At 40.0% G+C, this 24955-nt stretch overlaps 1 protein-coding gene across 1 annotated transcript in view; it reads right to left on the bottom strand.

The window, feature by feature from the left end:
• slc4a10b (solute carrier family 4 member 10b) overlaps positions 1-24955 on the bottom strand; it is a 128348-nt gene that overhangs the window by 69660 nt on the left and 33733 nt on the right. The window contains exons 3-4 of the mRNA XM_048599217.1: positions 20104-20191; positions 4287-4433 (exon numbers count right to left, since the gene is read on the bottom strand). Coding sequence (XP_048455174.1) covers positions 4287-4433; positions 20104-20191 — 235 coding nt within the window. The remainder of the gene's footprint in view (positions 1-4286; positions 4434-20103; positions 20192-24955) is intronic.

Raw genomic sequence — 24955 nt, 5'->3', positions numbered from 1 at the left:
CTCATTGCTTTACTGGAACAGCTTGGCTCGGGGGCTAGGAAAACACATCTTTGGTATTATTGCTGGAATGTTGTCAGGGGCCTTAGCTTTTGGAATATCCTGTGTCTTCAGCCCCTTCTTGACATCACATGAAGTGAATGAAATTTCCTGATCAGTTTATGGATTTGTGGCACCAGCTGGGACCAGTGTTCTAGGAAACCATGTAACCTAAAGAAGTTGAGAGGGCTTTAAACCAAACAATGACAGTGAGGATTAAACTTGGGTAGATTTAGCTAATCAAGTTGTCGAGTTAAAGCCGGAGAGAAAAATAGTAAAATAGCAAATGAATATCAGACAATGGTAGGAAGGGACAGAAAGAATAAACCTAAGAATTCACCAACAATCAAAACTGAATGATACAAAGGTAATAAAAAGATTAAAGGCTCTGCATATGAACGTGCTTTGCTTTCATAATGTTTATTTATTTCAATGTGTACTCTGTTGTATGATCTGACAGTCAATTATGAAAATTGGTTGCATGATGACAAGAATTGGATCATGAATACTGAGAGGTAGATGACATTTAAGAGGAATAGGAAGCCAGGTAAAGGTGGAGGGATTCCACAGTTTATCAGTGTGGCAATAATCAGAGATTAGCTTCAATGAGGAGAACATGATTGGCTTGGGTAAAGTTGAGGAATAATAGAGAACAGAATTCACCAATGGAGATGGTCTACAATCTTTCTGACAGCAACAACAATTTATCCAGGAACAAACTTTCATTGTTTGTAATAAAAGAACCTCATGGGTGATTTTAATCTGCATATAACAAAAAAAATCAGAGTGGTAAAGCTAGCTTGAGGAAATAGAATGCTTTGGAGATAATTTCTTCGAGCAGCATGGTCTGGAATCAACCAGAGACTAGGTTATACTAGACTTGGTATTCTGTAATGTGACAGGATTAATTAATGACCTCAAGTTAAGGTCACAATAGGCAGCATGAACCACAATTTGATTGAATTTAACATCCAGTTTGAAAGGGAAAAGAGTTAATTTAAGACTAATATTTTAAACTTAAATAAGGCAAACTATATGGGCATGAAAGCTTAGTGATCTGAAGTGAACTAAAATACAATGCAATGAGATAGATAGAAAAGCAAGGACAGACATTTAAGAGGATATTTCAGAATACTGAGAATAAGCATATTCCTACTATAAAGAAAAGTTCTTAGGGGAGGACCCACCATCTATGATTAACTAAGATAGTTAAGGGAAACATCAAACTTAAGTGAAAACACATACTATAATTACACAAAATGAGTGCCGTGTCAAATGACTGGACAGAATATAAAGAATAGCAAAAATAACAAAAAGATACTCTAATTTGTTTTCCTTGATTAATGAGAGGAAACTAGCTTGAAATGTAAAAATAGATAGCACAAGTCTATACAGGGTATTTTAAAAGCAAAAGAGACAGTAATAAGTGTTGATACTCTAGAGACTGAGAATGAATAATTAATAGTAGCTTGAGAGGAAATGGTGAAAGAAATGAATAAGTATTTCGCTTCTTCCTTCACCTTGGAGGATGCAAAAATATTCCGATAGTAGCTGTAAATATGGAGGTTGAAGGGAAAGAGGAAACTTTACAAGGGTCTATGGTAGGCCTTGGCTTTTTATAATTTATATCAATGACTTAGATGAGGGGAGCAAAAGCATGGTCGGTACATTTGCAGATTAACTGAAGAAAGGTGGAAAGGTATATTGTGGAGACGACATAAGGAGGTTGCAAGTAGTTTGAGTGCGGCAGCAAAAACATGGCAGATTGAATGTAATTTGGGGAGATGTGAAGGTCCTTACTTTTGTAAGAAGTATTATAAAGCAGAGTTTTGCCTAAAAGGAAAATAAATACACAATTTCAAGGTGCAAAGGGATCCAGGTGTTCAAATGCATCAGTCAGAAAAGAAGTAGCTAATAAATTCAATCCTTTATTACAAGAGGAATTGAACATAAAAGCAAGGCTATTGTGCTTCATTTTACACGGTATTGGTGAGACCACATCTCAAATACTGTATATATTTCTGGTCTCCTGATTTAAGGAAGGATGTAAGTCCATTCAAGGTGGTTCAGAGGAGATTTACCAGATTCACACCTGGAATGAGTGGGTTGTTTAATGAGGAAAGGTTGGAAGAGCTGGGCTTGTTTCTGCCGAAAATTAAAAGACTGAGGATGACTTGATTGAAGTAGATAAGGTCCTGAACCATCTTGACAAGGCAAACATTAAGATGATGTTTCCTCTTGTGGATGAGGTTAAGACTAGGGGGTACTATTTCAAAGGAAGGGATAATTCCTTTAGGAGAGGGATCAGGCCAATTTTTTCTTTCCCAAGGTGCTGTGAATCTTTGGGGTTACTGAATATTTTCAAAGCCAAGATAGAGAGAAGCTGGTTAGGCAAGGGGCAGATGGGAAAATGGAATATGAAACGTAAACATATCAGGTATGATCTAATTGACTGGTAGATCAGGCTCAAGGGGCAAAATGCCTATTCCATATAGAGTTATAGAGATATACAGCATAGAAACAGACCCTTCAGTCCAACTCATCTATGCCGACCACATATCCTAATTTAATCTAGTCTCATTTGCCAGCATTTGGCCCAAATCTCTCTAAACCCTTCCTGTTCATATGCTATCCAGATGTCTTTTAAATGTTGTAATTGTACCAGCCTCCACCACTTCCTCTGGCAGCTCATTCCATACACGCACAACCCTCTGCATGAAAAAGTTGCCCCTCAGGTCCCTTTTAAATCTTTCCTCTCTCACCATAAACCTATGTCCTCTCAGTTTGGACTCCCCTACCCCGGGGAAAAGACCTTGTCTATTTACCCTATCCATGCCCCCATGATTTAATAAACCTTGATAAAGTCGCCCCTCAGCCTCCGATGCTCCAGGGAAAATAGCACCAGTCTATTCAGCCTCTCCCTATAGCTCAAACCCTCCAAACCTGGCGACATCCTTGTAAATAATTTCTGAACCATTTCAAGTTTCACAACATCCTTCCTGTAGCAGGGAGACCAGAATTGCATGCAGTATTCCAAAAGTGGCCTAAACAATGTTCTGTACAGCTGCAACATGACCTCCCAACACCTATACTCAATGCAATGACCAATAAAGGCAAGCATACCAAATGCCTTCTTCACTATCCTATCTATCTGTGACTCAATTTTCAAGGAATTATGAACTTGCATTCCAAGATTTCTTTGTCAGCAACGCTCCCCAGGATTTTGGCATTACGTATATATTTATATGGAAATCAGGGGGAGCCTATCCATGATCCTGATGGTTAAACAACAACAATTTAACACTGGGTGTAATGATAATGGTGTTAAGGAGAGTCTTTTTCCCCTTGTCAGGAGGAACTACTGCCTTGGAGAACTGCTGACCAACCAATTGTCAGCTGCAACTGGGCACTGTTGAAATTTTTGTCAATCCCTTCACAATGAGGGATTCAGTTAAGTCTATGGTCAGAAATGCAGGGATGATCTTGGCCAGGATGGTTGCATCCAATGGGCTCAGAGGACTAAAGAAGCAGGCGTCCTACTCACCACCTGTTTCCCAAAACCAGACAATTAACTTCAGTTGCACTAGGCTTCTTGCATGGCATGGATAAAATACCAACAGTGGCATGAAGAGGTCTTTAAGTTGCCTTTAATTGCTGGTTGAAACTAAAATTAGAATTTTTAAAAATTTCAGCTAATGCAAAGTATATTGCCAGAGCCTGATGCAGGAAGAATGATGCTAATATTTTAATGGTGAGAACTGGGTGCATTTAACACGTGAAATGAAGTACATTCAGGCTTTCGTTATTACTTTGATGAGATTTAAAGCCTTTTATTATTCTTAGGTGTACATTACATTTAATAAGCATTGCCATTTCACTTAATTTATATTTGTACTCAAAATGAATAATCATCATTAACCTTGCAGCTCAGTCCTTAACAAAAAAGTAAGATATTATGATTTAACCAATAACTTAAATTGAGTTCTGTAGTTTTACTCAGTGAGGTTTAATCAATAGGTAAGCATGAAACTATTCAGTTTTATATTGTTAGCCATCACATAGTCCAACTTCTAACTGAATATCAGAGGAAAGTTATGGAAGGGCAACAAACATTTGCCTTGCCAGCAACAAACAATTTCATAAAAGAATTCACAATATTTTTATTTAGTTAATATCATCACTTTTCAATAAAATCCCTGAACAATATAGCAAGAACTGTATTTGAGAACAATGGCATGAAACATACACACCTGGGAAGGTACACTTTTTGGTGGTTCTATTCGGATTGATGGGTCCCACTCCCCCGGGGGCAAAACAGTCACTTGATCAAGAAATTCATCCACACCAGCAACTAAGTCATTACGATCTTTTGCTTTATATGCAACATCATGAAATACCTGTAATATAGTTGCAAAAACAAGAACCAATTATCCAGAGTCTCTGCACAGACCAATTAGCTGTAATTCAATGTTTCTGTTCCAGTATATATCACTTATTCATCTTACTATTAATGGTAATATGTGTTACAAATTTAAGGATAAGGCTCTGACTAGGATTATCTTGCATCTGAAAGAAACACAATGTTAGCATCCAGTCTAAATGTAAAGAGGCTTTTAAAATGTGTGACATGTAACACCTTTAGAGGAATAAAAAATCCTAATTTTACAAAATCTTAAGGGTTTTTTAAAAATTTCTACGCAAATTGTGATTCTGTGTGTTTTAATTTAAATGTAACATTACTGCTGAACATAGAAACACACAGGAACAGAAAAAAACATTATTTTCCATTTTTCCAGCCAATGGTTTAATATTTATTTAGTTATATATTCAATGCTTTTAAAGTGTGATGGAATCCATGGTTTCAAATTTTGCCATTTTTGTCATTTTCTCATTGAAAAGGGATACTGAGAAAGGAAGCTGACCCTTCCTGATTCACAAGGAAACTTTTGTATGTAATCTCATGCCAACTGCTACAAGTTCATGTTTCAGTCATTTGCTACTATCATTCCCTTTCCTTAATTGGGTCACCAAGGTGGAGGAAAATCAGTTAGGCTCAGAGTCTTAGAGTCATAGAGTTCTACAGCATGGAATCAGGCCCTTTGGCCCAAACTGGTCCATGCCAACCAAATGCCCATCCATGCTAACCCCACTTCCCTGCACTTGGCTCATATCCTTCTAAACCTTTCCTACCCATGTACTTGTCCAAATGCCTTTTAAATGTTGTTAATGTACCCACCTCAACCACTTCTGCTGGCAACTCATTCTATATGCGTACCACCCTCTGTGTAAAAAAGTTGCCCCTCAGGTTCCCATGTACTCTTTCCCCTCTTACCTTAACCTGATGCCCTCTAGTCCTCGATTCCCCAACCCTGGGAAAAAGAGTGAGTGAATTCACCCTATCCACACCTCTCATGATCTTATATACTTCTATAAGATATCCCCTCAGTCTCCTATGCTCTAAAGAAAAATGTCCTGGCTTGTCCAACCTTTTCTTATAACTCAGTCCCTTAAGTGCTGGCAACATCCTTGTAAATTTCTTCTGCACTCTTTCCAGTTTAATAACATCCTTCCTATAGCAAGGTGACCAAAACTGAACACAATACTCCAAATGTGGTCTCACCAAAGTCCTGTACAACTGCAACATAACTTCACAACTTCTATACTCAATGTCCTGACTGATGAAGGCCAGTGTGCCAAAAGCCTTCTTCACTGTCCTGTCTACCTGTGACTCCACTTTCAGAGAACCATGTATCTGAACTCCAAGGTTCCTCTGTTCCACTACGCTCCTTAAGGCCCTACCATTCACCAGGAAACTCCTACCTTGATTTGACTTTCCAAGACGCAACATCTCACACTATTCTATATTAAACTCCATTTGCCATTTCTCAGCCCACTTCCGCAGCTGATCAAGATCCTGCTGCAATTTCTGACAACCTTCCTCATTGTCCACGATATCGCATATTTTAGTGTCATCCTCAAACTTACTAACCATGCCTTATACATTCTCATCCAAATCATTGATATAGATAACAATCAGCAATGGGCCCAGCACTGACCTCTGAGATACATCACTAGTCACAGGTCTCCAGTCCAACAAGCATCCTTCCACTATTACTCTCTGCTTCCTACCATCAAGCCTTAATAAGCAGAAACTTGTGTCTTTATGCTTTATTACATGTTGACAATCCAGTACAAATTAGACATGTTTACAAAACTATGAGGACTACTAGGATAAAGGTTTGTCCTCTTCAAAACCTAAGATAGTCTGACTTCTTCATGTTCCAAATACTTATGACATCATCAGACTGGCTGAAGCTTAATGAAGTCTTCAACATTAACTATTTCAGAAACATTACCTTTTCAACAGCTCCCCTAAGCTTTATTTCTTCAGATAAAATTTATATATTTACGTATTCACCGTTTCAGGCAAAAGTTTCACAATTGTTCCATAATGTACTCTTATTGAACTTGAAAGATTGATAGGTCTTGGCTTGAGGACTTCACTTTGATTTCTGTTCTTGACCCTGCATGATCTGTAAAGTCCCTCTACACTGAAGGACTTTTTAACGCTTGGACATCCTTTGCTGAGGATGTCATACCTGCTAAATCCATGAGTTGGTGCATTACTTAATTTGGAGGATGCTCAATCTCCTGACTTTCTTTTTCAGAGGAACTCATCCCTGAATCAGATACCCCCATGATATCATCTGAGGGTCCTTTAGTCTTAGGAATTTCCTTCAAGTAAGATGGCTACTCTCTGCAAATCTTTTTGCAGTATCCTGAATTTCTGGGCCAGGCAACCACTTCTTCATCATGTCTTGAATCTGTGGACAATGATCATCCCACTGCAGTGTTGGCTCCCATGGAGTCAGATACAACCCATCTTCAATTGGAGCAGAAAATCTCTATTCTAAATCCACAAATACATCTATACTGAAGAATGTAAACTCCATAATTTCTAGATTAGTTTGAAGATCTTCATCCACCCTTTATGTTTCTCTTGCTGCCAAACTCAACATGTTCACAACCGCTATCATGCTACTGGAGGATTGTTGTGCTCTTACCTCTTATCAGTGCTACTGATAATGCTTTCTTTGGTGACAAAGCATTGAAATACGTCTCTTGAACTTGTGTCATCTCATCATCTGACATCAATTTTGTTTTCCTGTTATTAGAATTGTTTGTCGGGCTCCATTGATACCTGAACAGTTTTAGTTAAAAGTTGATAAATGAGCTGTACAACTTATTCTTTTTCAGATAACACAGTATGGAGCTGGAGGAACACAGCAGGCCAGGCAGCATCAGAAGAGCAGGAAAGCGGATATTTTGGGTCAGGATCCTTCTTCAGAAATGGTGGGGGAGAAGGGGGCTCTGAAATAAATAGAGAAGTGGGGGTTGGGCTGGGAAAGGTAGGTGGGATGGTGATTACAGGTACGTAGTGGTGGGGATTGGTCAGTGTGGTGGGAGGAGCGGATAGGTGGGAGAGAAGACAGACAGATCAAGGAGGTGGGGTGAGAGGGAGGGTTGGTCTTGGGATGAGGCCGGGGCGGGGAGATTTTGAAGCTAGTAAAGTCCACATTGAGACCATTGGGTTGGAAGCTTCCAAGGTAGAATATGAGGTGCTGGAGGAGGCCCAGGATGGACATGTCGTCCAGGGAGTGGGAGGGGGAGTTGAAGAGGTATTGTTGTTTGCTGCGAACCGAGCATAGGTGCCTTACAAAGCGGTCTTCGAGCCTCTGCTTGGTCTCACCGATGTAGAGGAGGCCACATCGGGAGCAGCGGATACAACAGACCACATTAGCAGATGTGCAGGTGAACATCTGTCTGATGTGGAAGGTTTTCTTGGGGCCTGGGATGGGGATGAGGGGGGAGGTGTAGGGGCAGGTGTATTACTTCCTGCAGTTGCAGGAAAAAGTGCCAAGGGTGGTGGGGCTAGTGGGGAGTGTGGAGCGGACCAGGGAGTCACGGAGAGAGCGGTCCCTCTGGAAGGCAGATAAGGGTGGGGACGGAAATATATCCTTTGTAGTGCGGTCAGATTGCTGGTGGCGGAATTGGCGGAGAATGATGCACTGAATCCGGAGGTTAATGGGGTGATACGTGAGGACAAGGGGGATTCTGTCTTTGTTTTTAATGCAGTGTGAGAGCTGAGGTGTGGGAAATGCAAGCGATGCGGCCGAGGGCATTTTCGACCACTGAAGGGGGGAAGTTGCTGTCCTTGAAATAGGAGGACATCTGGGATGTTCGGGAGTGGAACGCCTCATCTTGGGAGCAGATGCGGCGGAAGCGGAGGAATTGGGAGTAGGGGATTGCATTCTTGCAGGAAGGTGGGTGAGAGGAAGTGTAGTCTAGGTAGCTATGGGAGTCGGTGGGCTTGAAATAGATATCGGTTTCGAGGTGGTCATCAGAGATGGAAACAGAGAGGTCCAGGAAGGAGAGAGAGATATCGGAGATGGTCCAGGTGAACTTGAGGTTGGGGTGGAAGGTGTTAGTGAAGTTGATGAACTGTTCAAGCTGCTCCTTGGAGCATGCGGCAGCACCGATACAGTCATCAATGCAGCAGAGGAAGAGGTGAGGGATAGAACCAGTGTAGCTGCGGAAGAGAGACTGTTCCACATATCCTACGAAGAGGCAGGCATAACTTGAGCCCATGCAGGTACCCATGGCCTTAGTCTGTAGGAAGTGTGAGGATTCGAAGGAGAAGTTGTTAAGGTTGAGGACGAGTTTGGTTAAGTGGATGAGGGTGTCGGTGGAGGGGGACTGGTTGGGCCTGTGGGAGAGCAAGAAGCAGAGGGCTTTTAGGCTAACTGCATTGGGAATGCAAGTATACAGGGATTGGATGTCCATAGTGAAGATGAGGTGTTGGGGGCCAGGGAATTGGAACTCTTGGAGGAAGTGGAGGGTGTGGGTGGTGTCCCGGACATAAGTGGGGAGTTCCTGGATCAGGGGGAGAAAATCGAGTCAAGATAAGTGGGGATAAATTCAGTGGGGCAGGAGCAGGCAGAGACAATGGGTCAGTCAGGGCAGTCGGGTTTATGGATTTTAGAAAGGAGATGGGAACGGGCGGTGCGAGTTTGGGGAACAATGAGGTTGCAGGCTGTGGGCGGGAAGTCACCTGATGTGATGAGGTTATGGATGGTCTGGGAGATGATGTTTTTCACCTTGTCTGCACCATTTAGCAAACTTTGTTGATTTTTACTGTCTAAACTCCCTTCAATGTTGATAGGAATGGAAGCATGTCTTCAACTCTGTGTAGTTGCAGGTTTCAATTCTGTTGACAAAGTGAAACATTCCTCTTATACCACCATAGATAATCTCACAAGATTGCTTCTTCCTGTTGGGATGCATGCTCAACACTAAGGCTTCTTGATTTTGAACTACACATATATTCTCTACTTTCTTACACCCTTTGTGTTGCCATGTTGATTGCAACATACTTTTGACATCTGTTCCAACTGGACAATGAAGATTAATTTCTATAGGTTGTTAACTTCTCTTTCTTCAACTATGGTAAATGATCTGACATGACAATGACACTTGCTCCTGTAACAAACTTAAAATTAGTTAGATATCCATTGGCATAAACTGACACTGTCAAACTCAAATTGTTCAGATCATCAATTCCCCGCAGGAATACATTGGATATTTTTTCTGATGTTGGTGGCACTACCATATTAACATCTTTGAATAGACATTTGACATTTTTGCTGCTCTGTAACTATGTCAACTTCTACAGGTTTTCTGGATGTGACCTATAATTTTACAGATGAAGCATTTTTTAAATAGCTGGGCACTGTGTGTGCCTGTGACTCTTCTGTATCCACAATGCTGACACTGATTCTTAGTATCTGCTCTCCGGCCTACTCTTCATGCAAGTTTGTCATATTTAAGTATTTTTCCTTACAAACTGAACAAGATATGTTGCTTTCCTGTGATAAGGTTGTCCTTCTCCTCTTATAATTTCTCTGTGATTCTTCCTGCTTTCTGTTTCTAGCATAATCTGAACAGCTTTCTCCAAAGTCAAATCTTCTTAGGACTGTAATAAATCTGACAAAGACTCAACAATAATTCTACAGATAATTCTAAAAATGATTCTGAGGAATTCTGATTTCAAATGTCCATTGTCACAGTCTTCCACTAATCTGTAGAGATCATTAATGTGTATAGTGGACTATTAAGCTAATTTGTAGATCTGTATTTTCCTTGTATCTGCCTTTTAATGTTTATTTCATAGTTTATAATTCAATGCAAAGTCAGTAATTCATTTCAATGTGTGTTTTGGAACATAGTTAGCATTTCATGTTTGGTTTGATTAGTAAAAATTAATCTGTTTTAAATCAATGAATCTTGTGATTTTATTCTTTCAGCAAACAATTGGAATTTCAGATTTCTTTTTCTAAAAACAAGTTGCTGGTTTCGATTGTGTTCATACTTACAACAAAGGTATCAATACAGAAACATTTAACAAAGTAAAACAAAAAGGGCTAATTCCTCTACTTCGAAAGTAATTACAGTAACACTTCTGGAAAGGCAACTAATTAACAATCACCTGGGGCAATCCAGATGTGACTTCAAATGTTCTATTGGGCAATAATTAAAGCTTCTCTTGCCACTCAATTTATCAGGAAAATTATCTCTATAATTATATTAAATATATCTTAAGTACCTTAATAGTTCCAATACAACCGGCTGTCACTTGATGAAAACATATATAGATGGTGAAGAAACAGGATACATTCACTGGAATTTCAAATTAGTTGGGGTTTGTATAACGGCTGATATCAAACTGATTACCCATTAAACACATTGTTCAATTTTTGTTTCCATTGAATGCACTTGTACATCAGTAGCAGATATTCCACTGGCAGGTTACAACTAGTAAGATCAGCCGATGTTGAGAATGGGAGAAGATGGCAAAACATGGTGCTGCTGTATCTGAAATCAAAATCAGTATCAGCAAGACACAGAAGGAATTTGATAACATAAAAAAAGCCATTAATTCATTAATTGCCATGTACTTTACTGTATCATATTTTGTTCAGCATTGAGAAGGAATTTCCATGAACAACATGGAGTTGTTACTAGTTGTTGCTTCAAGGTTCTGAAATTGCTTCATAAGTACTATGATTTCAGCAAAAGCACTAATTATTGCTGTTAATCAGGTAAGGTCAAAACAGATAGTCGAAGTACTCCAGAAGCCTAACATCAGCCTTTATCTTCCCCGATTCGATGTTAAATGTGGATGGTTTTAAGTGAATAAAAACCATTTCAGCTTCCAGGACATTTCATATTATCACATTACACACTGTCTGACATCACATAATAATATCTTTATATTTTGTAAAGTAAATATTAGCTTGATGGAAACCAGGGTATGTGCAATTGTTGATGTTTTGCTCATAAAGCCTTACTGCCTGTCACTTTGTTTTGCAACTAAATGCCAACCTATATACAACTTTTCTCAAATCGTCATTAATTTCAGAGAACTGTGAAGAGCTGTAGACACTTTCAGAGCTCGTCATGTTGGTATTGTCCTCATGCTAATGTGTTATTAGTTAAACAGTCACCTCAACATGTGACAGCATTCATTGCACACACTTCCTTGCAGTCAAACATGCATAATTGTTCCTGAAGCAGTCAATGCATTCCTGTGGATGTCTGGCAGGATTGAGGAACTTCGACACACTGCTGCCATTGAGTGTCAGTAGTGGAGCATGTGAATTGTGATCATGGTGGATGAGATTGAGTGGCACAGCTGCTGATCTTGTTGCAGGTAAGGAGGCGTATTGTCCTGGATTAAATGGAGCCTCTTGTGTATTGTTGGAGCTGCAGTCATCCAGTAGATGGCAGACAGGCCTTGGGAGTCAAGAGAACAGTTAATCATCCTAGAATTTATAGTCTTTGACTTGTTCTTTTATTATTTATGTGGTTGGTCCAGTTGATAGAAAAACCAGTGATGGTAATGCCATTCAATGGCAAGGAAGATAGATTGTTTGTCACACCCTGAAGCTGCTTGATAAATCTAAAAAATAAACTGCTTTCATCAGATTTCAGATTTATGACTATATTGTAGTAGAGAACACTTCAAGATGGAATGGCTGCCACATTTGTCCTATAAAGCAGCTCTATCCTACAATTATTCTACATCATCTGGGTTTGTATATACAGACACACATACAGCTGAATCTTATGGTTTGTTGGCTAAGTCTGAGTGGTATTAAGCTTTTCAAAGGGGTTTCTGTCACAAGGCTTAGTTACTGCCTCACTATATCTTACCAAATACACCACGTTAATTACGGTGGCTCAGTGGTTAGCACTGCTACCTCACAGAGTCAGGGACGCGGGTTCGATTCCACCCTCGGGTGATTGTCTGTGTGGAGTTTGCACATTCTCCCCGTGTCTGTGTGGGTATCCTCCGGGTGCTCCGTTTCCTCCCACAGTCCAAAGATGTGCAAGCTAGTTGGATTGACCATGCTAAATTGCCCATAGTGTTCAGGGATGTGTAGATTAGGTGGGTTATAGGGTGATGGGTCTGGGTGGGATGCTCTGAGGGTCAGTGTGGACTTGTTGGGCCTGTTTCCACACTGTACGGATTCTATGATTGATTGCATGCTGTCCTCTGAACAACTCACCACTCAGCACATTTCCAAGAATTCACCAGCATCCCTTGTGCATGTGCCATCTTCAAAAGGTCGTTGTGCACCCAGATAAGCACTATCAATCTGGAGCTGCCTTGTACAGTTCTTGTCAGTTGTCCCAGAAAAAACAAAGGGAAATCGGTGCCCAGCTCTACCAGACCTGGATGTCCTGCTGGCTGACCAGTGCATAGGCGGATCTTCTTCCCTTATGAGCAGTAGTGGAGGCCACAACATCAGGCCATGCCAGCATGGTCCAAGGTTGCCACCCAGGTTAAAGCACTTTCATCCATCTGAGGGAATACATAACACTGTAGGAAGAAGGTCAATGACCTTGTCCACTCTGCCAGCGTAAGTGCCACTGTCATCTTTCCGACATCTCACACTCACACTCTCTCTACTACTCACCTCCTACAACGGCTCGTGCTCTATTCCCAGCAACATCCTCTCTCACTCCTTGTCATCCACTTCAATCCCTGACACTCCTATCTCTGCATGTCCTCTGCAGGGCCTAACCACTCACTCACAACACCTCCTTACCTGCAACAAGATCAGCAGCTGTGCCATTCACTCTCATCTCCCTTTATACAGAAGGAAAGCAGCCACTATTAGAGCTGAAAGACTTAAGACAGGTGGTGGGCTATCCCTTATATGGAGACCATCTTGACTCTGACCACCTTGAGTGAGTGATTAGCCATTTCCAAGCCCCTGGATTGGTATCAAAGGCTGTCCTTGACTTATTGTGCCAGAAACCCTGAAGGAAGGCTGTCTCCCGTGATCTGACTGAGGGCTGCTGACAACCATGACAAGCTTCCAGGCTCAGCAACAAATGGCCAGTCAAGACAGAAACAATACGAGCACAGTATCTCTGGTGGACAGGACATGGCTTTAAAATACAAGGTGAGGCAAGGCAAGGCAATGCACGTCAGGAATGCCGTGAACATTTGGGAAGGCTCAGACTGAAGGACTGCTTTGACAGCAAGCAAAGAGCCAGCATGTGCAGCCTCATCCTGTTCATAAGCATGCCCTTGCAGCAGGATTATAATAATAGCGGCCGCGACAATCCAAGGTGAAATGCATAATCATCTTTGACTAGAATGGAGTTGTGCTATGAGGGTTCTTACAGACTGGTATACATCTGACGCCAAAGTCCATGGGAATGAGTATGTGTGTGGCTCGTGCCAATGGTGCATGCACTGAAATGTTGGTACTCAGTATCCAACACAGAGGGCCTATGGAGCAAACATATAGCTGAATTTGCCATGTCATCTAGTGGCTTCCAGGCCAAGTTTTCTTAACATCTAGCTGAGTTTGGCAAGATAGAAATCTGAATTTTAGTGAGGCATGTTGAGCCATCAACAAGGTGCATAAAAAGTGATGATCCCCCTTAATTGGCAATTCACCGCTGCCTCGGGAGAAACTCACCACGCCACCTGTGAAAAGCATGAAAGATGGAGCAAGATGCTTCCAACATTGAAACTCACCAGTCTTCTCAGCCCAATTTTGCCACCAAACTTAACATAGTCCACAACACTCAAACATTAACAAAATTCTGCACACAATCACTGAAGCATGATGTTCACTTAACTGTTTCCCATCTATGTACTCTTCAAATTTCCAGCATCTCAGTTTAATTCTCTGCTTGTGGAACAAGGTAGAGCACAAAGTGGAGAGCAGATGAGAACAGGTCAGGGTTAATGATAGTTGAACAAAGGTCTATCTTCAAAGAAGAGATTGTCTGGACACATTCAAGATCTATTCCCTCATAAGAGAAATCTGTGGCATAAAAATCTAAAGCTGGAGGGAGTATGAAAAGAGACTATCGGTAACATATAAGGGCAACCTAGCCTTCTATTGATATAAAATAATAAAGAACGGGCAAAAGAGGACAGGGGCCAATTGGAGCTCAAAAATGGGGCTTACATATTGATGGAGAGGGCGTGGTTGAAGTAATAAATAATTACTTTGCATCTAACTTTATCAATGAGGAAGCTGTTACCCAGGCAGTGGTGAAAGAGAAAGAAATTAAGTCACTGGGAGAGATTTAAATTGATAACGAGATGGTATTGCATAGGCTACCTGTACTTAGAGCTGACAAAGCCCCGGACCAGATGAGATACATTCAAAGATACAAAGGGAAGTAAGAATAGAAATTTTAATGCCCCGGCGATAATTTTTCACTCTTTCAGCAAGAAAATAATCTAACTAAGCAATGGGCTACGTTCAAAGAGGAGGTGCTTCAGATACAGTCCTCAAAAGGGAAAGTAGGGTGAACAAATGAAATGGTCCCTGGATGACACAGAAGATAGAAATCAAGATAAAGAAGAGAAGGTGTGCTTTTCACAGGTGTCAGTCAGAAAATGCCATTGAGAACCAAGGTTCAGAGAGAAAGTGAACAACTGTATTCAATAAATGAAGAAAAATTATGTGAAAAGACTGGCAGATAGCACAAAGGGAAATCCTAAAGTCTTCTATAGATACATAACTGATAAAAGAGTGGTAAGAGGATTAAGGCCAACTGGGTCTTTAAGGGGATTTACAGAGGCAGCAGTGTGGTTAAGCGATTAAATAAAGACTTTGCAGTTATCATTACCAAGGAGCTAGATGCTATGCAGGTCATTGGACAAAGGAGGAAACTCTCTCACTAAGTTGGGTTCAAAATTGATGAGGAAGAACTGTTGGATAGACTGTTGGTACTTCATATTCAAAAGGCAACGAGACTGGACAAGATGCATACAAGGATACTGAAGGAAGTGAGAGTGGAAATTGCAGGGGCACTGGCCATAATCTTCCCTAGACTCAGGATAGGTACAAGAAGAGTGGAGAATTGCAAACATCATACCTTTGGTCAAAAAGGGGTGTAAGGGTAAGCTGAGTAATTACAGACCAGTCAGTTTCAACCTCAGAAAGCTTTGAGAAACAATTATTCAGGACAGAATTAGTTGTCACATGGAGAAAGATGAGCTGATTAGGGAAGGTCAGCATGGATTTCTAAAGGGGAAATGAATGTTTAACTAACTTGCTGGAGTTTTTTGAAGAGGCGACAGAAAGGATTAATGAGGGTAATGCTGTTAATGGGACAGCTTTGGATACAGTGCCACACAACAGGCTTGTGAGAAAATTTATAGCTCATAGAATGAAAGGGACAGTACCAATATGGGTACAAAATTAGCTGCATTATAGTAAACAGAAAGTAAATTGTCCATGGATATTTTGTGAACCTGAGGAAGGTTTGTAGCTTGTAGGAGGTCTCCAGGGTTGGTATTTGGATTCCTGCCTTTCCTGATACATATTAATAATTTAGATTTTGGTGTCCAGGTGACTATTTCAAAATTTGTGGTTTATATGAAATTTGGAATCACTGTAAACTATGAGGACAGCATAGAGCTTCAAAAGGACACTGGCAATTTTGTGGAGTGATTGGATAGGTGGCAGATGAGGCTTAATGTCGAGAGGTATGCTGGAATGCATTTTGATTGGAAAAATGTGGACAGGCAATATAGAAAAGGGGTACAACTCTAAATAGGGTGCAAGAGCAGAGGGACCTGGTTACGTATGAGCACAGATCATTGAAGGTAGCAGGTAGTCTTTTGGAAATACAAATACGCTATATCTACCTTTATCAACTCTACTTGTTATGTCTTCAAAGAACTCTAGACAATTTGTCAAACTTCCCTTTTACAAATTATGTTGACTCTGAATTAGGGTTTTCTAAATGTCCTATTAGAACATAGAACATAACAGCGCAGTACAGGCCCTTCGGCCCTCGATGTTGCGCCGACCTGTGAAACCAATCTGAAGCCCATCTAACCTAAACTATTCCATTATCATCCATATGTTTATCCAATGACCATTTAAATGCCCTTAAAGTTGGCGAGTCTACTACTTTTGCAGGCAGGGCATTCCACGCCCTTACTACTCTCTGAGTAAAGAACCTACCTCTGACATCTGTCCTATATCTATCACCCCTCAATTTAAAGCTACGTCCCCTTGTGCTAGCCATCACCATCCGAGGAAAACCTTTACAATATTCATTCAATATTATAAATGAAATCCTGAACAAAGGGCAATCTGAGAAACATTTACCCATAGAAAGTTTTGCGGATAACTTGTTTTTGCAATCATGTACGTTCAATAAAGGGTGTCACTGTGAAAAATTTAAAGATTGACCTTGCTAGCGTAAAGGAAATGCGAGAAAGAAAAGAGATTGCCAAAAGAAAGTGGGTTGGCATAAGTAGCCAGTTGTCACACTATTTTACCAAAAGAGCTATTTAACCCAATAAATTATTCGAGATCCCTCATAAAGACTTCAGTGACATGGGACATTACAAGAACATGAAAAATTCATTTTTGTTTTGGTTGCTTTTTGAAGAAATGCATTAAAGTTTTCTTTTTGTTTAATGAAAGAATAGTGAATGTAGAAAATAAATTATATTACATCGAATATAAAAAGAATTGTTATTTAGCTGTATTATAAAGTGGGTGTTTTTATTTATTTATTTAAGGGTTGTGGATATTGCTGTCCAGGCCAACATTTATTGCCAATCCCTAATCGCCCTGGAAAAGGCCTTTTTGAACCCGTGCTGCAGTCTGTTTGTTTTAGGCATACCCACAATGTTGTTGTGGAGGGAGTTTCAGAAGTGTGATCTAAAGACACTGAAGGAATGGCAATGTATTTCCAACTCAGGAATGGTGAGTGGCTTGGAGAGAAACTTGCAGGTGGTGGTCCCACACATCTCCTACCTTTGCCCTTCTAGATTGTGGGTTTGATAGGTGCTGTCTAAAGGAGCCTTAATGAATTTCTGCAGTGTATCCTTTAAGTGGTACACACTGGTGTAACTGAGGGTTGATTGCAGAGGAAGTAAATATGAAAAAAATCATTTTACATAATTTTCATTAGTTTGTTCAAGGGTTGTTTTGTATGTCTTCAAAAGTGCTATTTAAAAAGAAGAGGGGACACTATTAATACAACAATAAAGCATGCTAAATAGCAGGTGAGTGCGGCCAATTGATGAATTAAATCAGTAAATATAAAGGGGCAACTGATCAGACTTGTTTGTGGAAGCAGTTGAAGGACGAAGTATTTTATAAACTCCATCCACAAAGAAAGGTGTTTGAGTTTCCCTTTCAGCAACAAGCCTGAATCTGAGTTGACAACAGGGACAGATATGGGCTAGTAAAGGAAAGCCAGCATGAAGTTCTCAAGGAGAATCCAGATTTAACTCACTTGCTGGAGTTCTTTTGAATATGTAACAGAGAGGGTTGTTGGGAGCAATGTGGCTGATGTGGTGTACATGAAGTTCCAAAAGGATTTGTTTTAGTGCTGCACAACAAACATCTGAGCAAAGTTATAGCTCATTGCATTAAAGCCACAATGGCAGCATGGATACAAAAGTTGGCTGAATGAAAGGAAAGAGAAAATAATGGATAATCAATTTATTCCTTGCTGTTGAAAGGTTGGCAATAGAATTTCCCAGAGGTTAGTGTTGCTTTTCCTGATAAATATTAATAATCTAGAATTTGGTGTAATTACACAATTTAAAAATCTGTGGATGATATAAAACTTGTAAGTATTATAAACTGCAAGGGAGGCATTGATAAGTTCGTGGAGTGGGCAAATAACTGGCAGATGAAGTTGAATGCTAATAGAGATTGTGAAATCTTCCAGATTCAAGGAGAAGCAACAGTAAGCAGCAAAAGAACTGCAGATGGTGGAAATCAGAAAGAAAAACAGAAATTACTGGAAAATCTCAGCAGAACTGGCAGCATCTGTGGACAGAAATCAGAGATCTTGGGTCCAATGATCCTTCTTCAGAATAAGAGTCAATGGACCAGAAACGTTAATTCTGACCCAGCAATTGCTGTTTTCATTTTCTAAAATAAACCCAGCAAAAGGTAATTGATTCTGAAAAGCAAGTACCTTGCTCTGTTTAAGTACTTGCAATGGGAATGACATGCCCCAGAGAATCAACATCACGCCAAGATTAAGTAGACAACAACTCATATGTATGTCATTAAGAGACCTGATTACTTTAGAGATTATGGATGAAGTGAATGCACAGAGACAGACAAAAGTGGGATTGGCTAGAATGAACAATTTTTGTTTATGTGTGATTTTACTGACACCCCCACATGTACTGTGTGGCTTGCATTTGCAAATTGTAATGTAAATAAGTTCTTCTGCACTTTTTAAGCAAACAGGCATATTTAGAAGAAATGATATTGCAGGTATTCTATCTGCCATCACTTGCCATTGTCATGTCAATTTTGTTGCAAGTGCCTTCAGTATAGAAAAAGAAGCCATGAAAGTCTATAGCGAGGGCAGGAGCTAGGGCGGGAGTGAGAGGAAGAGTGAGGGGGAAGAAGGGCTAGCTGAAGAAGTTCTTTATTATAGTCACTTGGGTCTTTAAAGGTGAAAATGGAGGATGGAAATAGGAGCTAGCGGAAAGAGAGATTTAGGGATTAAGGTAAGAGCATGATAACCGAGGGTGGAAGTGAAGGCATAAAGAAGCGGCAGAAGATGTCTGGTGGTGTATTGATGCAAACAGCATCGGGTGAAGCATCAAAAAACATCTCACGTGCACACGTGGAATGTGCAGGCTGCAGAATGGAAAGCCTGTGATAAATAGCATCATAGTGAATGTTGCAACATTGAACAGCAGTGTTGTCCCTATTTTATGAATGACATTGAAGTGAAACAACATTGACTGAGTCAACATTAAGTCGGCACTTACTTACGATTCCCTTAAAAGCACAAATCATTTTAAAAGTCAATGATCTAACAGAATAAAGCTGTTAATTATCACAGGTTTGACATTATTGCCAAAATATCTAAATGTTCACCATGAATAAATCTTCAAAGATACTGCAATCAGTGATCCAATAATTAACTTATTTACAGGTTTATAATAATGCATATTATATAGTAAATATATACACTCCGATATAGTAAATAGTGATGTCAAATGAAATGATTGTACTTTTTTTTTAATAAGGAAGAAAGTATGAATTGAGGAAGAGCAATTAAATGTCCATATTCATAGTATGAAGATTGATTGCTTGGTTCAATTCCAAACTTTGCTACAGTGTCAGCATATCTGCATCTATATAAATCATTCTCACCAGGCATACCATTGAAACATTTTTAAAAAATGAACCAAGTACCAAAGTAACACAGTTCTTTTTCTCTGGTAGCACTGATACATACAAAATGGGATGATCTGTGTACCATAATTGAACTTAAACATCTGTTCTCTCAAGCTCTTGCACAATTTATTATTGTCCAGTCCTAAAATGTAATTTAAACTGTCTGCTATTGTAGCTTTCTCAAAATAGACTACATCAGATTAGCAAGTTTGCAATTAATAAATAATCAAAGTGTAGCACACACATTGCAGATCATGTTAAATTAAATACTTGGGAATTCAGCACTTGCCTCATCAGTCATCAGGGTTGCAATCGACCTGCCAATTTCATGATATTGTGGACCTTTACCAAGAGGCCCCAAGAGAATAAACAAAAATCTATAGAGAGAGAAAAGCAGTAATGTAAGTAAATTATGAGAAATAATTTCAAAGAAAATTCTGGCTGGCATTAATTTTCAATTGAAGCAGTTAGTTCCACAGGAATACCTCGTTTAAGGCTTTGCTTCATATATTACCCAACTTGTTGATCATTTTCCTTCCCCCAGTATTGCTTGCTGTGGTCACATCCAAGTATTAACAGGTGTATAGATAAATGGATGCGTATGAATTCCAATGCTGTATTGAATGATGCTAAACTGAGTGAGGTGAAAATTATGTTAACATTCAACATGAGCCCATAATTATAACGCATAATGTGTTTCTACATTACAAAAAACACTGACTGGACAGCAATGTTTATTTCTCAATACAAGAAAAATAAAATTATCACTTACATTTGGTACAGTTAGTATCGAAACTATGGAGAGAGTTGGCATAATCACCATGAATCACCACCACTTCCCTAGATACTTTCCATCTTTTGTTGTTATTCCATCAATTTACAGAAAATTGTTTAGAAATTGCAGAACACAGTTTGGCCCAAAAGATCTATGCCAGCATTTATACTCATACATTCCACCAAATTTTCCACTGCAACAATATATTCTTCTATTTCTTTCTCACTCAAGTACTAACTGGACCTCTCCAAAAATTTACTTATACAATTTGCCTTAACCATTCCAAATGACAGCAAGTTCACATTTGCACCACTATCTGAAAAGTAAATCTCCTTACTCTCTTTTGAGTATATTTGTAATTATTTTATATCCATTGTTTTGGACTCCCACAAATAGAAATAGTTTCTCCAATCTTACTCTATTAAAAACCTTCATAATTTTAAACAGCCCTGTAAGTCACCCCATTTCCAGAGAAATTCACCATAGCTTGTTCAGTCTTCCTCATTGGTTATAACCTCTGATTTCTGCTATCATTTATGCAAATCAAGTTTGCATTTCTTCTATGCTTCTACACATTTTTGCAATACTGAAACCAGAACAGCTAACTGTATGTTAAGCATGAATTAAAGTTCTTTTCCAATCTATCATAACTACAGTAAAAAATCTTTATTTTGTTTGCAAAATTCAGAATAATGGAAAGTCATTTTTGAAAAATCTGTAAATAAAACTAGCTCTTTAAATTAACCCACAAGTTTATTTAGTTAAATATATAATGCTTATGTGACTCCATTTGTTTCGTATAATTTTCAGACAGCTAATAATCAGTCAGACAAATAATACTTTGGCTGTACCTAATGTAAAACGGGCATCATTTGAAACAATGTCACAAATGTTACTTTCTTCATTTACGTTTGTTCTCATTTCTTAAAATTTGTGAATTTCATTTTGTTGTCTTGCTTGTCTTTTCGATTGCAATTCCTTGTTCCTTGGTCTTGATGGTTAACACAATTCCAGCTCAACTGAGTCTTGAAATTTACTCAGGAGTCAGTTTTCTCATCAGTTTCTGTAAATAGCTTTTTCTGATGAAAGTCCAATCCACAGGAGTTAAAAACTAGAGGGTAATTTCAGTAATCCCTCACTCCCAATCTGTTATTATGGATAGCGCAGGTTGGAATATCAATGAAATAGTATTGTATTGCAAGTTTGACCTGTGGTTTCATTGAGCATAGCTTCTTATTGGGAATGCAAAACTTAATTTTGTATGTCGCATATGTAACCTGTACAGATTCTATCAAAGGTAGTCAGTTTATATCTCAGTGATTACGTAAAACAAAATAAATAAAATATGCTGAACAATTATCTTCTACCTATGAAAGTATTTAATTATTAAAAATATTGCATGAATAATTCAGAGCTCTAAGTACTGACCTGGATTTTGCTCTTTTTTTAATTTGTTCATGAGATATGTCAAGTCCAGCATTTGTTTTACATCTCTAATTAACGCTGAGAAGGTTATGGTGAACAAGTAGTGGAAGGACAGTGTTTGCTGTTCGTCTCACTGGAAACTAGTAACAAACACTGTCGGGGAGGATTCTTCAAATCCAGCGTCTTTTCTGGTGTTGTGTCCTCTACATAGGAGTTGTGAACAGAGAGGCATGGATTTCCTGAAGAGGGCATAGCACCAGGCAGTTCTGAGGAAGGGTCACTCAATCTGAAATGTTAACTCTCCACAGATGCTGCCAGACCTGCTGAGCTTTAGCAGCAATTTCTACTTTTGGCACCAAAAAAGAAGTTGGATTATGGGAAATCTCTGATGACAACTCTGGGAAAATTTTGTAGAAAGCTACAGTGTGTTCTGAGGAAGGGTCACCGGACCCAAAACGTTAACTCTCTTTTCCTTTACAGATGCTGCCAGACCTACTGAGCTTTTCCAGCAACTTTGTTTTTGTACAATGCGACAGGGTCAGACTATTTATGAAGGGAAAGGGAAAATTTGTAAAGGGAATTTGTGCACGGAGCCTAAAGAGATAGGAGAGGTCCTTAATGAATACTTTTCTTTGGTATTCACAACTGAGAGGGACCTAGTTGTAGAGAAGGACAGTGTGAAACAGGCTGGTAGGCGAGAGGAGGTCAATGTTAGTAAGGAAGATGTACTCCGAATTTTGAGGAACTTGAAGATAGATAAGTCCCCAGGCCTGATGGGATTTATCCAAGGATTCTATGGGAAGCGAGGGACGAGATCGCAGGGCCTTTGGTGATGATTTTTTCATCCTCACTGTCCACGGGTATAGTGCCGGAAGATTGGAGAGAGGCAAATGTCATTCCCTTGTTCAAAAAAGGGAATAGGGATAACCCCGGAAATTACAGGCCAGTTAGTCTTATGTTAGTGGTGGGCAAATTATTGGAAAGGGCTTTGAGAGATAGGATTTATGATCAATTGGAAAGGCACAATTTGATTCGTGATAGTCGGCATGGATTTGTGAGGGGTAGGTCATGCCTTGCAACCTTATTGAATTCTTTGAAGAGGTGATCAAACACGTGGATGAAGGTAGAGCAGTGGATGTGGTATACATGGATTTAAGTAAGGCATTTGGTAAGGTTCCCCATGGTAGGCTCATGCAGAAGGTAAGGAGGCATGGGATAGGGGGAAATCTGGCAGATTGGATTCAGAATTGGCTGACCCTTGGAAGACAAAGGGTGGTAGTGAATGGAAAATATTCAACATGGTGCTCAGTTACGTGTGGTGTACCACAAGGATCTGTTCTGGGTCCTCTTCTATTTGTGATTTTGTAAATGATTTGGATGAAGGAGTGGAAGGGTGGATTAGTAAGTTCGTGGACGATATGAAGGTGGGTAGCGTTGTGGACAGTGCGGAGGGCTGTTCTAGGTTACAAAGGGACATTGATAGGATGCAGTGCTGAGCTGAGAAGTGGCAGATGGAGTTTAACCCTGAAAAGTGTGAGGTGATTCATTTTGGAAGGACAAACTTGAAAGCAGAATACAGGGTTAACCGAAAGATTCTTGGCAGTGTGGAGGAGCAGAGGGATCTTGGGGTTCATGTCCACAGTTCCCTGAAAGCTGCCACCCAGGTGGATAGAGTTGTTAAGAAGGCGTATGGTGTGTTAGCTTTCATTAGTAGAGGGATTGAGTTCAAGAGCCGTGAAGTTATGCTCCAGCTATACATAAGCCTGGTTCAGCCACATCTGGAGTATTGTGTCCAGTTCTGGTCGCCTCATTACAGGAAAGTTGTGGAAGCGTTGGAAAAGGTGCAGAGGAGATTTACCAGGATGTTGCCTGGAATGGAGGGAAGGTCTTACAAGGAAAGGTTGAGAGAGCTAGGGCTTTTCTCTTTAGAACGACGAAGGATGAGAGGTGACTTGATAGAGGTGTACAAAATGATCGGAGATATAGATAGAGTGGACAGCCAGAGACTTTCTCTGAGGGTGGAGACAGCTATTACGAGGGGGCATAGTTTTAAAGTGATGGAGGTAGATCTCGGGGAGAAGTCAGAGGTAGGTTCTTTACTCAGAGAGTGGTCGGGGCGTGGAATGCATTGCCGGAGAGGGTAGTGGAGTCGGCCTCATTAGGGGCATTTAAGCAGCTATTAGATAGGCATATGGATGATAGTATAAGGTAGGGGTGGAGGTTAGATATTCCTTAGTTTTAGGGTAAAAGTTCGGCACAACATCGTGGGCCAAAGGACCTGTACTATGCTGTACTGATCTATGTTCTATGTTCTATGAAGCTGGTAGAATGGGCAGAGCTTTCTTTGGGAAATACAGAAGCATGCTTACTTTTGATTCATAGGCCTGGAAACCAGCCTGAATGACTGGTATGACTTACTGTTGGCTTACCAGGGAGTTAACAGAGCGAGAAGCTTGGTTGACCAAGAAGCTTTACTCCCTTCAGCCACTGAATTTCCTGAGCCTTGGGAAACCCAATTAGGCCAGGGCAAACCTACAAACCAAGTGAGGGTAGAGGTTGCCAGCCTTATTATAATATTTAAATTGTCAATTCATCTCCTGGGAGAGAGTAGATCACCTCTCTGCCTTTCTTCCACTTCCATTAAATCCAGAGGAGGCAAATAGAAAATAAAGGAGCATGATGAGGACACTTGCATCCACAAAGGAGATGGCTTGCCATGTCATCACAGGGTGCTATTGAGAATATTGTGGTTAATAGCAGCTTACTGCCTTGTGCCTTTTCTAAACCCTTGTGCTCACCATCACCCTGCTATTTGGCATGATAAACACTGCTGATGGTCTGACCACAGACCACTTGCTCCTCACCCCAGACCTGATCAGTCACAGCAACCTCCCCTTCTAAGTTCTTGCTTCAACACTCAAGAACAGCCACTTGCATAGCC

The sequence above is a fragment of the Rhincodon typus genome, chromosome 7, assembly GCF_021869965.1.
Source record: "Rhincodon typus isolate 14 chromosome 7, sRhiTyp1.1, whole genome shotgun sequence".
In the NCBI taxonomy this organism is placed as follows: Eukaryota; Metazoa; Chordata; class Chondrichthyes; order Orectolobiformes; family Rhincodontidae; genus Rhincodon; species Rhincodon typus.
Note: the sequence above shows the minus strand (reverse complement) of the source record. Positions and strands in the feature narration are given on the sequence as shown.